The 17,504-nt window shown below is 33.6% G+C and overlaps 1 protein-coding gene across 1 annotated transcript; it reads right to left on the reverse strand.

The window, feature by feature from the left end:
- Nucleotides 1-632: 632 nt before the first annotated feature.
- LOC123675800 (probable 18S rRNA (guanine-N(7))-methyltransferase) lies at nucleotides 633-16,481 on the reverse strand. Its single transcript, XM_045611321.1, has 6 exons — nucleotides 16,282-16,481; nucleotides 16,069-16,106; nucleotides 15,833-16,011; nucleotides 10,693-10,886; nucleotides 10,170-10,371; nucleotides 633-859 (listed from the first exon to the last, which is right to left on the reverse strand). Exons 1-6 carry the CDS (start codon nucleotides 16,315-16,317, stop codon nucleotides 696-698), a joined length of 813 nt encoding a protein of 270 aa, XP_045467277.1. The 5' UTR covers nucleotides 16,318-16,481; the 3' UTR covers nucleotides 633-695.
- Between the last annotated feature and the right edge of the window lie 1,023 nt (nucleotides 16,482-17,504).

The following is a 17,504-nucleotide window of genomic DNA, read 5'->3' on the forward strand; positions in this document are numbered from 1 at the left end:
TCATTTTCATACATTATTACATCGTGCATGACTCTGAAAAAATGAGATTCACGTCACACAAATAGTTTGTTAAACTAAAACAGTCATTTTTTGTTAAAATTCCAAATCTCGATGAATATTGCGAACTCGTAATTATTAACTCCCCCTAATATGGCTTGAATCATTAAAATATATTATTCCAATCACAAAATAACACAAAAGACTGAGCCAATAGTCAATTTTGATCCATATCAAATTAAAAAAAAGATACATACCAACTCGCCAGTTTCGATTTGGTATCAAGGCTATTTCCGCTATGGCAGCGAGTAAGAGTGAAAAAGCCTTCCAACTTCCAACAATTGCTCTATTTCCCGAACCCACGGGTCCCTTCCATTTCATTCTTCAGTTTAATTGCCAGATTACATCACTACGTTGTCCAATCAATCCCTAAATATGAAATCAGTGGCTACTCCAGCTTTCAAAAACAGGGGTGATCAAGAGGGGGCCGGTTTTTTTTTTGGAGGGGGGGGGGGTTTGCAAAGTAAAGCGAAATTATAGTTCTGCAAATTTTTTAGCCTTAGTTTGTCCAATTTTAGGGGGAACCAACAGAATTTTGGGGGAGGGACGTTTCTTTTTGATAGTAAAAATGTAAATTTGTTTATGATAATTTATTTACATTCCTAAAGATTATGTATACACAATGAAAATTAAAATAGTTAAAATTTTGAACTCCTTTTTCTGCCTGAATATTTCGAATCAGCTCTTGTTTCTTTACCTTGCCTCCTTCTCCTTTCTTTTTTATCCAAGATCCAATCTCGGGTGCTTTTCAAGGACTTTCCTTTAGCATTCTTCAACCTTTCACGTTTTGAAATATTTACATCTGAAATAAACATTGAAAGAATGAAATTGTATAAAATATTCACTCAATATGATTTCAAAGTGAAAAATTTTTTCACATATATTTATTGTTTACACAACAACTCTCAAATTATTTTTTGACTAGATCAGGTGCGTATGGTAACTAACAACTCTAACAATATCGGTCTCGCTAACTACAAATTGAACACAAAAAAAAAGAAGCGCGACAAAAAGGAGGTTTGTTATGGAAATTTCATAAATTTACAGAAAAGGTGAGCTAGATGATCTGTTTAAATCTGTCTGATCATTAAGTAAAATGTGATTTTCATGATGTTGGTTTATTTCTAGTGCTTATAGAAGGTTCAGTCTGCTGGATTTATTTTCTATGTGGAGCACTTCAAAATGATTCTCAAATTTTCTTGAAGGTGCTTGACTTAGGTAGAAGTTGATTCATTTTTAACGAATGAATTTTGATGTTCTATAATCCTATTTTGGCATGCTTCACCTGTTTGGCCAAGTATGGACATGTACCACAGGTTAACTTATATACTTCTGATTTCTTGTCCTTACAAACTGTTTCCTAATTATTTTTTATTGATTCACCTAAAGAGTTTATGATTTTATATGAAATATTGAGATCTAAATGTTTCAATTCAGATTTCCGTCCTATAAGCAAATAAAATTTTCATTTGATTCTAATTTGTGGGTGAACTGAAAACATGGATTGTTTTTGTTGAATTCTAGTTAGTATTTTGTCGATTATTGATGGGTTGTCCTAATCATTTACTGCAATTCGTTTAATTGTATTTCACTCTCTAAATTCTCCTATTACATAGTTAAGTTTACCAGTCCATATAAGATACTATTGTATTCTGCTAACTTATGTGATAGGGGGCGATAGTTCAATTCCATAAAGCAGTGATTCCTAATAAAGAAACCGAATATTTCTATAAAACCGTTCCTTTTGTTCTCCGTAAAAGTCTATGGTACCATCGACCGTGACCCACCCTGTATAATGTAGAATATCTCAATCTTTCATTGCTTTCTGATACAATACGGCACAAAGTCATAGAAGAAGAACAAATCTTCTCAATTAATTTAAATGGGATATGATATAGGATCTAGATAATTGAGGTTATGTGTAAAAAATTTTATTTTCTCTGTAACAAAATGAATTACCTCTGTTAATATCCATAAAAGTAAAAATCTTTCCACCTCTGCTTCATTAATAAATTGATCAAAGAATATTTACTACTAAGCCATCAAATCCCTTACCAGTATATTATGGGATCAGAAAATCAGTTCCACCTCTGCTTCATTAATGAATTCATCAAAGAATATTTATTACTAAGCCATCAAATCCCTTACCAGTATATTATGGGATCAGAAAATCAGCAAAGAGAATAAGCTCCGAATATACAACAAAATAGTTAAAAGTATTGCAACCTATGGTAATGAGTATAGCCATTGAAACAAAGGACAATCAAATGAAATTATGTTCAAATAAATATTATTATTATTAAATGGATTATTGGGGACGAGCAGCAAAGAAATAAGAAACGAGAAAATGAGCGGAATTATGGGTGTAAAACAGAGCATAATCGAAGAAGTGAGAGTGAAGCAGTTCAAATGGTATGGACACCAAAGAATGACACCAGGAAGACTCCTAAAACTAATATCAAACTGGGTATCCTCGGAAGAGGGGAAGACCAAGAAAAATTTGGAGATGAGGTATCGATAAGGAAATGCAGGAAAGAGGGTTGGAAGAAGGCCAATGGAATGACCCAGCCGAACGGAGCTGGGTATCGGAAGACGTCGGAGAACGTTATAAAATTGATTTTTTTTTTCCTTTTTTTTCACACTTTAGTGGTACTTCTTACAGGGCTTCCCGGGTATTTCTACCAAGAGAAGATCTGCTCCTCAGTGTGGATAGATGACCTGTCTGATAATATTCACAGTGCCAAGCAAAACGGCTTTTTGCATCCATGTCATGGCATTATTTTGCATTTCCAGATCTTTGATATGCTGGACAGTTTTCTTTAGTACTAGTCCATTGACACTAATTATAAGTGGGATTATTTCTACCTTTCTCAACTTCCACATGTCTCTCATCTGCCTTGACAGTGGTTCGTACTTCCTTATCTTCTCTACATAGGTTTTCATCATATTTTGATCTTGCGGAACGGCAAAGTCGATAATTACTGCCGTTCTATTCTTTTTGTTCCATACCACCTTGTCCGGTCTATTGTGTTCCGTTCCTATGTCGGTAAGTATCGTGAGGTCCCAGTCTTCGTTTCATCATTTTCCACCACTGCTGCTAGGACGTACAAGTGGTGGGGTGTGAAATGCTGTATCAGGTTCTTATTCAGGCACAGAAGTTGATGTACCACCTTCCCCATGTTTTATCGTGTCGCGACAGATATTTTGTGCTGGCTATAACTGAGCATCCCGATACTAGATGTTGTGTGGTTTCCTCAGCATTGTTGCACAGGCGACATTTCGTGCTTTCTATCTGCTTTTTCAAGATATGCTTGCTGTAATTCCGGGTTGGCACTACTTGGTCTTGAATGGCAAAGATCGTTCCTTCTGTCTGTGGGAAGAGGTAACCCTGGGTCAGGTAGATATTGGAAGCAGCTACATCCACCTCTTCCAGATGCAGACTTGCAGAGAACCTACCGTGCAATTGCTTAGTTTGCCAACTCTGTCAAAGCATTTCTGCTGAGTTTTCTCTGTCCTCTCCGTCTTCGTGTGCCATACTTTCCTGTGCTGTGACGCATTGATGGATTGGTAAGTAGGTATTTTTGAAATATTTTTTGATGTTAACTATTTCTTTTTTACAGGTGTCTTCTAAGGAACTGAGGCCTCGGCCACCCTCCTTCCTAGGTAAGTAAATTCTCTCAATGGCCGAGTTAGGATGCAGCAGGCCGAACTGTGTGATTGTAGTTCTAATTTTTCTATCAATTAGTTGTAGATCCGTTCTCGACCATGTGAGTGCTCCCATAGTGTATGTGAATGACGGAATCGCCCAGATGTTGATGGCCATTATTTTATTTTTTGACGACAGTTGTGATTTTAGTATAAGCTTAACCCTTCTAAATAGTTCTGTTTTAGCATGTTCTTTATTTTCCTGTTGTCGTATTTCAAATGTTTGTTGTATACCCAAATACTTATATTTTTCTTCCGTACCATCCATCACAGCCTTCTGCATCCATGTGATTGTGTTCTTAGGTAGATTTAGCTCTTTGAGATGTTGAGTGCTCTTACGGTGGACGAGACCATTTACAGTTTTACAGTATATATATATATATATATATATATATATATATATATATATATATATATACAGGGTGAGTCTTTGACTTGTACTTATATTTTAACCGAAGATTCTTGAGGTCAAAAGAAACACTTTTTTCATTTACCATTTTTTCCGATTCGGCCGGGTTAAAAAGATATAGCCATTTTAAATTTTCATAATGAGCTAATTCACCCCTGGGAACCGGAGCACTGAAGTTTTTGCAAGTATAAGATATAACATTTGAACCTTGAAAATAAGCTACCAAATTAGAAAAACCATCATAAACTCACTTTTCAACATTCCATTTGTTGAACAAAGTAGTATATTTATAATATAATAAATGAGTTATCCCAATTTCATTGATGTTAAAGATTAAATATTTTTCTCTTGATTTTCTATTTCATTTTCGATAATCATAACGAATTGAGCTCGCTACCACCTTAGCTTAGCTCTGATATTCATAATTCATATCCATTCATTTATTATATCGCATTTATAATACCTATATCGTTGTTTATTTCATTTCGTACAAGAATTACCATTTAACCTAACATTCTAAAATAAATTATATTCATCTGTGAAAGTTCTAACACAGACTAGTAGTCTGTGGTTTTAAGTTTGAACCTCAAATTTCGAGTGTTGCGAATTTAACCAAAGTAGTTCGAATGATCTATGTTCTGACCTAAAATATTCATTATCATTTCCTGTATTTACAGTTTACACTGTTATTGTTAAATGATCTTTGATATTATGTTTGCATAAAATGAAAATCATCGAAGATTTGAAGAAACCCAACAGAATATTGAAGTTCCATACATATTTTCAAGAAATTTAATAACAATTTCCAAAATAATTGTGTGGATACAAAATAAATAAGTGTGCATTCTGATAGAAAGCAATTCCTTCATGAAATGAACCATTTGATTTGTTCCAACTATCTTATAAAAATATTGATTTTGCCATTGAAAATAAATGAGAAGTCTTCAATATAAATATCCACAATTTCTGTTTCCTGTTTCTTTCAACTCACCTATTTGTTTTCACATAAAAACAATTATGGCACTCTTGGAAGTATGTCAATCATATGCTCTAGGATGAAATTATGGAATAGCAAACGAATAAAAGTATTCAATCTCAATCAATTGAAAATTTGTCTAGTATGTACCGGGTTTTTCACCATAATTTGACCCCCCCTTTAACTTAGTTACTAGAAGAGGTACAAAAAAATGTTTTCTACGAAAGTTTCACGAAATCGACTAGTGTTTACTAAAATGATTTCACAGAACGAAATAAATACAGAGTGGGCACCATATTGATAGCCACTTCATTTTTACAAATGGAACACCCTGTATATTTTTCAATATTTAACTAGCTCTTTTTTCCCTGATTTCGAATATATAACATATGTTTAGCCTATCTCTCTTATTCCGAGTACCACAGAGTTTCAAATTTTAAGAACCACCTGGTAAAAGTAATCAATTTTCAAGTGGAAGGCTGCGATAACTCAGAATGCCCTTTTTTGAGTTATCTCGTTGGCAACGATATATAACATACGTTTGTCATTGAATAAAACTATTCCTCGAATATGCACTACACAGAAGCGGAAAAATTTTAAATATTTTCGCTTTATGTGGAGAACAATAAAAATAAAAGAAAGCTACAAGGAGAGAATATATGGAGTTGCATCCAAATGATCCAATTCCAACTTATAGTGAAAAACGTATGTCATATCGTTGCCAACGAGATAACTCAAAAAAGGGCATTTTGAGTTATCGCAGCCTTCCACTTGAAAACTGATTACTTAGCTTGCCAGGTGGTTCTTAAAATTTGAAACTCTGTGTTACTCAGAATAAGAGAGATAGACCAAACTTATGTTATATATCCGAAATCAGGGGAAAAAGAGCTAGTCAAATAAAGAAAAATATACAGGGTGTTCCATTTGAAAAAATGAAGTTGCTATCAATATGTTGCCCACCCTGTATATATTTCATTTTGTGAAATCATTTTAGTAAACACTAGTCGATTTCCTGAAACTTTTGTGAAAAACTTTTTTTTGTACCTATTTTATTAACAAAGTTGAAGGTGGGTCAAATTATAGTGAAAAACCTGGTACATAGTGGTATGTTTCGATGTGAGTTTGAATGACCCGAAGAAGAATAGAGTATTGTTCTATAGCAGCAGTCTTTAGTGGGATATTGATTGTTGTCATTATAATGGGACTATTTTGTGAAAACTTTTTTAAACATAGGCTTAATAGGTAATCTGGACTTTTCAAAAAGAATGTTGATTTTAATGAAGTATCTTCTTATTATCAGAGCTGTGCCAAAGCTCAGTAATTTGTAATCAAATCGAGGAGTTGAGGTGAGCTTATTCAAATAACTTCATTTTCAAACTAAGTTGGCTAGTACTTCAATTCTAAAATCTGAGACATGACATCACAGTAAATATTCATTTCTGTGGTTTTTTTTCCACAACAGAACAGAGTTGCATTTAGCCAAACTACCCAATTTTTTGAATTTCACAGATAATTTTTTTTTAAGATCAAGTTACTCGAAAACGGCGCTTTGTACGAGAAAATATGAAAATACTGTTATTTTTCAAATTAGCCAAATATTCTTCAATGAACGTTCAAATTACTTTTAAGAGTTGGGTTCTTCGAATTTCTGGTATTTTTCTGTGATGTAATGTTCATAATGAAGAAACTGAAAGATGTGTAGGGAACCTTGCGTTCGGAGAAGATGCATCACATCAAGGAAAAGCTATATTCCAAAAATAATTTCCTTCGATAGAACCATTTACGAGATATAGCCAAAAATCACATTTTTTTATCGATTTTCAACCGGGCCGAATCGGAAAAAACTATAAAGGAAAAAAGTGTTTCTCTTGACCTCAGGAATCTTGGGTTAAAATAAATGTACAAGTCAAAGACTCACCCTGTATATCGGGTGTCCCAAGGTGAGTGGCCTATTAGATTATTATGGAAACTATTGATGATAAAGGTTTCAAATTTTGTGGATAGATATTTGGCCATGTAAGGTACATTTTTAAAATAATTTCACATTTCCAGTGTTGCCGGATGTACAAAAATTTGGCAACAACTTTGTTATTTTAAATGGGACATCCGGTATTTCTATTTTTTTATGATACTCCATAAAATATTAAATCTATTCACTCCTTCTTTTCCATCCCTATCTTTAACGGTTTTTGAGTTATTAATTATTTTTCTAAATTTTAGATCAAATTGGAGTATTACGAAAATGACTCTAGTTCGCTCAATATTTGAGATTTAAGTCAGAAATTTTGCAAAGTCGTTAGATATTGATCTGATCTGTGTCACTGCTTTTGAATTATGGTTGTCAATAATACAGGACGGACCCAAAAAAATCATCATTTGCCAAGTTACAAAATTGTAAAAAAGTCTATTTTTTAAAATTAGACACCTAGTATATTTTTCGATTTTTGGAATCAGTACAACACACTCTACAATTTTTCTATTCGCGTCCCTATACCTATCTCAACTGGATTCTGAGTTATATGCGTCAATAAGCGTTAATTTCTTTTATATTGTTATTTTCTCTATGTCATTCATAAATCGATATATCAGTGAATCAGTTCAATCCATAAATGTCAAAATAAACAATTATTGCCTGACAGGTGTTTTGTTCCGAGGTTTTTCTAAAAATAATGGCTCAAGAAAGATATACACATATAACGCATATAACTCGGAATCCAGTTGAGATAGGTATAGGGACGTGAATAGAAAAATTGTAGAGTGTATTGTACTGATTCCAAATATTGAAAAATATACTAGGTGTCTAATTTGAAAAAATAGACTTTTTTACAATTTTGTAACTTGGCAAATGATGATTTTTTTTGGTCCGTCCTGTATTATTGACAACCATAATTCAAAAGCAGTGACACAGATCAGATCAATATCTAACGACTTGCAAAATTTCTGACTTAAATCTCAAATATTGAGCGAACTAGAGTCATTTTCGTAATACTCCAATTTGATCTAAAATTTAGAAAAATAATTAATAACTCAAAAACCGTTAAAGATAGGGATGGAAAAGAAGGAGTGAATAGATTTAATATTTTATGGAGTATCATAAAAAAAATAGAAATACCGGATGTCCCATTTAAAATAACAAAGTTGTTGCCAAATTTTCGTACATCCGGCAACACTGGAAATGTGAAATTATTTTAAAAATGAACCTTACATGGCCAAATATCTATCCACAAAATTTGAAATCTTTACCATCAATAGTTTCCATAATAATCCAATAGGCCACTCACCTTGGGACACCCGATATACAGGGTGTTCTGATTTGTTTCCGACAAACTGAAAAGGGTGATAGATCACATCATTTTAAGCAAAAAATTTCCTATGAACATGGGTCCGGAAATGCTTCCTTGCCAAGATACAGGGTGTTAAAGTTGAAAAAATAATTCGCGTTTTCTTAAATATCTTTCGACTGATTCCAAATAATTGCATGAAAGTTGGTACATAGGGTTTTTTGAGGTGAGAAATTCAAATTTGTGGTCGATTTGGTTGTATTTTCTAGAGGCCGCCACTGGCAATCATTTCGTCCCCTTTAAACCGTAGCAACTTTTCTGTGCTACCCTGTACGTCATTCTGGACTAAAAAAATCGATTCTCCTGACTTTTCTAGTTAAAAAAGGTATAACTCATTAAAGTTGCTAGGGGCAACCGTTTCAGAGAAAAACGCATTTCAAGCCAAATCCATATTTTTGTAATCTCTAAAACATGTAGAAACAAATTTGTAATAATTTTAAATTAAATATTTTTTAGAAGTAACAATTTAGAACAAAACAAAATAACATAATAATTTTTAAAGAAGGTGTTCTAAATGTCCACCGTTCTGTTGAATGCACAAATGACATCTTCGAATGATTGATTGTTTTACATTCAACAATTGTTGCGGCAATAGATTTAAAATGGCTATACACAATGACAGATTTGAAGTGTGTTAGGTTCAGATGTCATTAATTATAATTATAGTTAACTAAGTTAATAGCTTATCAACAAATACAGGAAAATGGTATTGGTTACCAAAGGCCCGAACGAAGCATACAAAGAAGAAATCATCTACAGAGAAATAGGATTTTACAGACCTTAGAAGAAAATAAAAACTCAGTATTCGTAAAGCATCCCAACAACGCAATATTTCAGGAAACAGAATATTCAGAACACTTAAAAACAACAATTACATAGCATACCACTTCTACTTATTAGTGGGCAATAGAAAATCCGCATGCATTTCGCCTTAGAAATTTTCAAAATGAATTTAAATTCAATATTTGAATAGGAATAATTTCATGAAAGGATTTCGAAGCAGTCAAAACATATTAAAGAAAACGCGAATTATTTTTTCAACTTTAACACCCTGTATCTCGGAAACGAAGCATTTCCGGACCCATGTTCATAGGAACTTTTTTGCTTAAAATGATGTGATCTATCACCCATTTCAGTTTGTCGGAAACAAATCAGAACACCCTGTATATACTGCGGGACATTGAAATCTACTGGTCCTCATAGAAAAATGTCTGCTCTTTCCGAATATTCACGTCCAATATTCCACTATACAAGGTGTTGAATCTCAGCTGGTTAAAAGTCCCATATTTTTCTAATACGGACCTGATTTCTTAATTAGTTTAAGGATTAATTGATGGACCTAATGGAATAAATTGTACGTTCCAAATATCAATCAAATATACTGGGTGGTTCAAAAGTTATAAGGAATTGAAAATATTGGTGAATTCATAAACCACCCTGTATCTCGGCTATTAGGAAGATTAGACCTATCATATATAGGTTTTTTTGACTCGTCTAGGGTAGCTCTACCTCAGGTTAACGTATGTACATTTACCAATGAAACACCCTGTATAAGTTAACAGAATTTCATATTTAACTCTATAATGGGATTCAATGCAGGGATTTTACAATAAATCTTGAATGAAACAGGGAATCACCTTGTAAGTGATGTGATTATACATTTTTAAGGATGTGCACTTACCGTTACCACTTCCAAGTGCTTTGGGTAATGCCATGTTTCCACCTGTCATTAATACCAAAAAAAATTTCTTTGCTTTAGTAGAGTTAGGGTAGTCTACCACAACACCTCCATAAAATCCTGCCTTCATAGCTTGTTGTGTTATTAAATCTACCTGGCCACTACTTATAGGGTAAAACTGTAAAACTGCTCTTGCTGATCTGCTCTGTAAACAAAATATTAATTAATATTCACTGAACTGAACAAAATTGGGAAATTCTGGAGTATTTCGGTATGGACTTTTCGCTTACTGCTGCGGTATGCATCTTAAGAGGTTTCTAGGTTGTAGATTGTAACTCAACGCTGGATTCCCCCACTATGAACTGCTTACCGCAGTAGTAAGCGAAACGTCAAGTGAAAAACCGAAACACGGCTAAAAAGTTCAAAATTACAATTCTATTGAACAATCGGGCCGTGAAAACCATCAGCATAATATTTCAATTTTTTTTTTCATTGAGGAACAAAAATATCTGGGCAAAATACTCACAAGACAAGCATATAAGCTACTGAAAAATTTATTCAACCTCTCAACTGGATTGTGTGCTGTTTTATCAGCATTACATAACCATTGGAGGGCAGAGATGCTGACAGCTCCATCAAAAACTCCTGCACGAAAAGGAATTCCTTGACCCATGTCGGCCAACATTAGGTCTCCCTCTACTTCTCTTTCAACGGCAACATCTGAAAAAAAATATTCAATGAGTATTTCAATATTTCTTTTGATCACAAGGTAGTATATTTTTCTCAAACAAATGTGTTGCGTCTATTCAGGGCCGTATCTAGGGCATGGCAAAGGTGGCACTTGCCACAGGCGCAAGGTTATAAAAAAGGAAAAAATTTGGAGCACCAGGCGAAATAATTCGAAAGATAACAACTCGGTTTTCATGTATATATACGCCTCGCAACGAGCGATGCCGAGGAATCTGGATTCTTGAAACATTTAAAATATTGCTAGCCTTCCCTGGAATTTGCGTACTAAGCCTAAAATAATTACAAGATCAACAAAACTTCAATTTAAGGTAAGAAACAATATAAATATGGATATGTTCAAGCCTGCAGTAATTTAGTCATAAATATTTCTGTCGGGTGTCATATTCAAAGGTGCCGCATTCAAATCATAAATATTACGGTCGCGCGTCGACATGTGTGCTCAGCCCTATTTTCACGAGTTTTTTGGGTTTCATCAAGCTTGTCAGTATTTCTTCGACAAACGGTACTATCTATTTTTATGTGAAGTGGGGCTTCTTTTTCCTTGATATAATTTTATAACGATCGGTTTTTTAGATCTTCAGGAGTTATCTCTTCATATGTATATGAATTGTGTATTTCAATGGCCTCAATAAAAATACGTAAATATATACAGGGTGTTTATGAATAGTTGCAAAAAAAAATAGGGGGTGATTTTTTGTCAAGAAATAGGGTGGATCTTTTATATAAACTTTTTTTTCGGGCCCTTTCCGCTAATTATAACCCCCTAAAGATGTCGCACAAAAAGTAGTTTTTGATTTTTTCTTGAAAACCAAAATATTCACAAAAATGAAATCAAGTTGACATTTTATGCGGTGATGTACCGGGTTTTTCACCATAATTTGACCCCCCTTTTAACTTTGTTACTAGGAGAGGTACAAAAAAATGATTTCTACAAAAGTTTCACGAAATCAACTAGTGTTTTTTAAAATGATTTCACAAAACAAAATATATACAGAGTGGGCAACATATTAATAACTACTTCATTTTTTCAAATGGAACACCCTGTATATTTTTATATATTTGACTAGCTCTTTCTCCCCTGATTTCGAATATATAACATATGTTTGGCCTATCTCTCTTATTCTGAGTACCACAGAGTTCCAAAGTTTAAGAACCACCTGGCAAGCTAAGTAATTTCAATTAGAAGGCTGCAATATTCAGAATGCCCTTTTTTGAGTTATCTCGTTGGCAATGATATATAACATCCGTTTGTCATTGAATAAAATTATTCACTGAATATGCACTAGACAGAAGCAGAAAAATTTGAAATATGTTCGCTTTATGTAGAGACCAATAAAAATAAGGAAGCTACAAGGAGAGAATATGTGGAGTTGCATCCAAATGATCCAATTCCAATTTATAGTGAAAAACGTATGTCATATCGTTGCCAACGAGATAACTCAAAAAAGGGCATTTTGAGTTATCGCAGCCTTCCACATTGATTACTTTTGCCAGGTGATTCTTAAAATTTGAAACTCTGTGGTACTCAGAATGAGAGAGATAGACCAAACATATGTTATATATTCGAAATCACGGGAAAAAGAGCTAGTCAAATATATAAAAATATACAGGGTGTTCCATTTGAAAAAATGAAGTTGCTATCAATATGTTGGCCACTCTGTATATATTTCGTTTTGTGATATCATTTTAAAAAACACTAGTCGATTTCGTGAAACTTTTGTAAAAAACATTTTTTTGTACCTCTTCTTGTAACAAAGTTAAGGGGGGGGGGTCAAATTATGGTGAAAAACCCGGTACCTCAATGATTCCAAGGGATAGAAAAAGACATCCCTCAAATTTGTTTTGCAATAACTTTCTCTTTATTCATATTTTACAATAAGAAAATTAATTTTGGATAGACTGGTTGATTCTTAACGAATAATGTAATTTTTAGCTAAAATTCACGGTTTTTGGGAAAAGAGAATCAACAGATAATAAGCCTGAATTGTTAAAGTTGGAATTATTTTCGACCTCAAATTTATCCAAGCATATCCATCTTCACCATACTCTAAATATATTAAAATATATATGGCAGGATATGTTGTATATTACTTGAAACAAAAAATTGTTTGTGACAATGCTTAGATTGTTTAAAAAGTGATGAACACAGTTTATTTTTGTATTCCTTCGTGAAAGTTTACTTAATCCGACCCTGATCTTTATCCAAATTTAGTAATAGAATTAGCCCCGCCTACTAGTCACTTTTTTTCTAGCATGATAACAGCTCATAGCGTCTCCTTCTATTATATTCCGATGTTTAGAATCCTTATCAAATGCGCTACGTTTTTAAAGTCACTCGCCATACTGATATAGTACAATTAGTTAAATTCGGGGGAAAATTTAATACTGAGTACTTGATGCGGCAAAATATGTCATTATCTTTCAAGCTGGAACAGTTGTCATAGAAATAAAGAATACGAGTTACAAAAGCAATATTCAGAATAACACAGCAAAAATATAATTGGAGAAAGGTGAAGATTGGTACAAAAATATTTTTCCTACCCTAAGAATTGATGATGATATCACACCTATAGATCAAAATGAATACTTCGAAGCCCTAAATCATGGTAAAAACACTGCTCCAGGATATGACAATATTCCCAGAAGCATCCTAAAAAGGCTAGATCTATCAATACATCTTGAAATAATCCGAATCTACAACTATTGTATTCAGGAGTCTTGTTTTCACAAAATTTGGAAAAGGGGACTATTAATCACAATCCCTAAATCAAAGGCAGACACCAGGAGGCTCGAAAACTACAGACCAATAACCCTACTCCCAGTAATTGGAAAGAACCTTGAGAAAATAATCAAATCTAGGATGATGAACATACTAAGCCACAAGATTCCCAATTTCCAATTTGGTTTCAAACAGAAAACATCGACTATCCACCCACTGATCATACTCACCCAGAATGTACAATGTAAAAGAAAAGAAGGAAATAGTACGGCAGCAATATTTATGGACATACAGAAAGCGTTCGACAGTGTTTGGCACGCTGGACTGATTTACAAACTACATAATCAGGGCTGTCCCACATATCTCCTAGGGTTGATTAATGCATTTCTCACAGACAGGACAATCCAGGTGAAAGTCAAGAACTCACTTTCCAAAGAGTTCACACCTAGACAAGGCCTTCCACAGGGCTCACCTCTATCTCCAGTACTGTACAACTTGTACTGCTACGATATATATAGCTACAACTATCCAACAGAACAACACATAGAGAAGGAAGCATACTCCCTACAATTTGCTGATGATACACTACTAATTACCCACAGCAAAACACTAAAAAAATGTGTGGAAAGGCTACAAAAACTCACAGATATAACTATAGCATGGATGAGACGTTGGCGGATACAACCTAACCCAAAAAAATCTAAGTTGATAATATTCCACCATAATATAAAGAACAACTCCCCAGGTATAAAAATTGGCAATGATACAATTAGACCAACAACTAAGTGCAAGTATTTGGGAATACACGTGGACAACAAACTCAATTTCAAACACCATATGAATGTACAGAAAAAAGCAGCCATCACACGAGCCGGACACTTCAGATCACTTACGTACAAGAACTTAGGAATCAACATCAAAACAGCCAGTTCAATTTACAAGATGATATGCAGACCGTTACTGGACTATGGTAGCATAATATTCTCGAATGCGACAAAAACCTGTCTTAATAACCTGGAAATAGCAGAAAGAACTTGCCTTAGAAAGATAACAAAATTGAGACATCCCAACAATCCCTTACACAACCCCTCCAACACTCTATTATATGAAACAACAGAAGTGGAGCCAATACTGACGAGACTGCATAGGCTGGGCATGAAATTTATCAAAAACCAAAATAACAGAAATATTATGGAACCACTAGTACACCGCTATAATAGAGAAACCACTGAAAAGGCAAAACTACCAGCGCTCCCACTTTATGAACACTTGCTATCCCTAGAATAGTATTTATATTGCAACTACTACATATATTTTTTATATAAAATGTATTTAATCGAGATGTAAATTACTGGCTGGAAGACTTCGGTCGATAGCCGTTTGATGTGTAGTCAATAAAGTTCTCTCTCTCTCTCTCTCTCGAGTTCAAAAATCATTAGAGGGTGTATATTTTCTAATTTTTTTTTATATTTTTCAGATGACTATTATGACTTAGCCTTATAACTGATTCCAGTTTGACATAAACTTCTGGAACACCTGTATGATATATATGATAAAACTATAGCTTTCAAAACTCGAAAACACAAAATATTTGGGACTTATGCAAATAATGACAAACATTGATAAAACTGACACAATAGTAGCGTTCTTTTATTCAGTGCTTCAACCACCGTTCCATCAAATCATTCGTTTATTCAACTATTGAAACTGTCACTCGTTCTTTTAATCATCAATGCTTGCATCGATGGCTCATCGGATTCATTGACTCCCAGAGCCGATGAATATGATGCAAATGTGATGAATGAAGTGGAAGGGGTCATTTATTTACATTTTCCACACAATGACGGTGGAAGGATATCTGTCTAACCTCAATGTTCTGTGACGTAACACTTCTAAACAGCATAGAACCATAATTTCATTCTTCAATTCTACACCTGATGAGCTATCTAACAGCTCATCTTGCTTCAATCCGGGTGGATCTGATGATGAATAGAAGAACACTACTTATGTTTAATATATCATATCAAAATGAAATGATACTTACAGAGATACTCGGATGTGCAACAAATAGATATCCACCTAAAGGTTCAATCTTCTATCTTTATATCTATTTGTTGCATATCTAAATAACACTATATTGCTATAGCAGAATAACCTGTTCATATCCAGAAAATATAATTTCCTAATGAAAACTCACCTAACATAGCTGAAGAAATATCCATCCCAATCCAAATATGTCCATTATCCTCTAAGACACTTCCAGATAGTCCAGAACCACAACCTATATCCAATAAAAAGCAGGGTTTGTCTTCTGGTAAAAGTAAAAGTTCAATTGCTCTTTCACACATCTGAACTTGAATGTCGATGATACGAGAACTGTAAAAAAATATTTTTGACATGAACTAAATTCCAGAACACAGGCACTTGACTTACTTTTGTGTGTATTTCCTAGCTTCTCTCTCATTATAGAACTGAAATAAAAAACAATTAAAGTTGAATCAACAATAAATCTAGTAGATCGAGGAAAAATTTTGGTTATACCGAAATTTGGTCAACAATAATATACCTAGGTGAATTTCTAATTGCTTAAAAAAGAATCATCAGTTATCTTTCCACCATTCAAAGGAAAAACCAACATTTACTCACAATTTCTGGAGGTGCTGAATATTCTGGTCTCGACATTTTTATAATGATAAATTCTTCTTTGATTCTATAATATTAATTAATGATTGATAAGTATCAAATAAATGTACTTGTTGGAATCATATCGTGGACTATATAGTATCTACTTAACTATATCGTGGACTAAAATTAAGGTTAGTTTTGTTTACTTCAGCATTAAGTTAACCATAGCAGATAAAATTCTATACTCAATTATCATCTGTGGTCCATCTGTCTTCTTTTTATATTAACAAATCAAAGCGTGCACTGCAGTCTGAATTCTCAACTAACAAATTGAGTACTTGTGAATTGAGTTAGATACTATTTAGCCTGATATTTTTGTATGTTCATGCATTAATTCTATTTAAGAGTTTTTGTTGTTTTCTGAACAGAATAATTGAAATGAAGAAAAAAATTTTTTGAGAATATATTTGAATCATTTACTGCGTTCGGTATATGTCCACCGGTGCGGAGCGTGCGGTGTAAGGTGTAAACGGTTGATAGGTCACGTGACCACGGAGCAATAGGTGCGTACTTGATTAGCCGAACGATGACGGAGCTAACGGAGCTGATATCGAAGAATTTTTGAATGTGTTTTGTGAAAAGAAAAAAAGCAATTTCGTCGATTGAAATTATTGGAGACGGCCAGACTAGATCTAATTTGTCTCCTCGTGATATCAGGATGTATTCTACATAATGTGTTCATCTTGAACGAGTTGAAAGGAGATAATCCTGAGGATATTGTTGATGAACCACTTAATGAAAAAGTTGGAAATTTTGTAGACATCGAAAATATGTATCATCAATCAGGAAACCAATTAGAAGAGAGTCATGGATGAATGATTTCTTCGCTGAGATACAATTATGTACTTCGTAAAATAAACCTTCATTTTTAATAATAATATTTGTTTCCTAAATCCCTTTAACATATACAAACATAAGAAAAACTCTAAATATATAAAGAGATTTTGCATAATAAACTTATAATTCATGAATATTGTATTTCCAAAATTCTCAGATTCGTGCATGATGTTCAAAGACAACCAATGCATCAATGCATGTACCTATTTTCAAACCAATCCTTAATTTCTAATTTTCAGGTTCAAAGCTTAATACGATCTACCGGATTTCAAAAGAAAATTAATATAATCAAAAATGGCTTCATTTGTAATATTTGTAATGTCCGGTTTAGTCTTCTCTATAAAAAT

This window comes from Harmonia axyridis, chromosome 3, assembly GCF_914767665.1.
Source record: "Harmonia axyridis chromosome 3, icHarAxyr1.1, whole genome shotgun sequence".
In the NCBI taxonomy this organism is placed as follows: domain Eukaryota; kingdom Metazoa; phylum Arthropoda; class Insecta; order Coleoptera; family Coccinellidae; genus Harmonia; species Harmonia axyridis.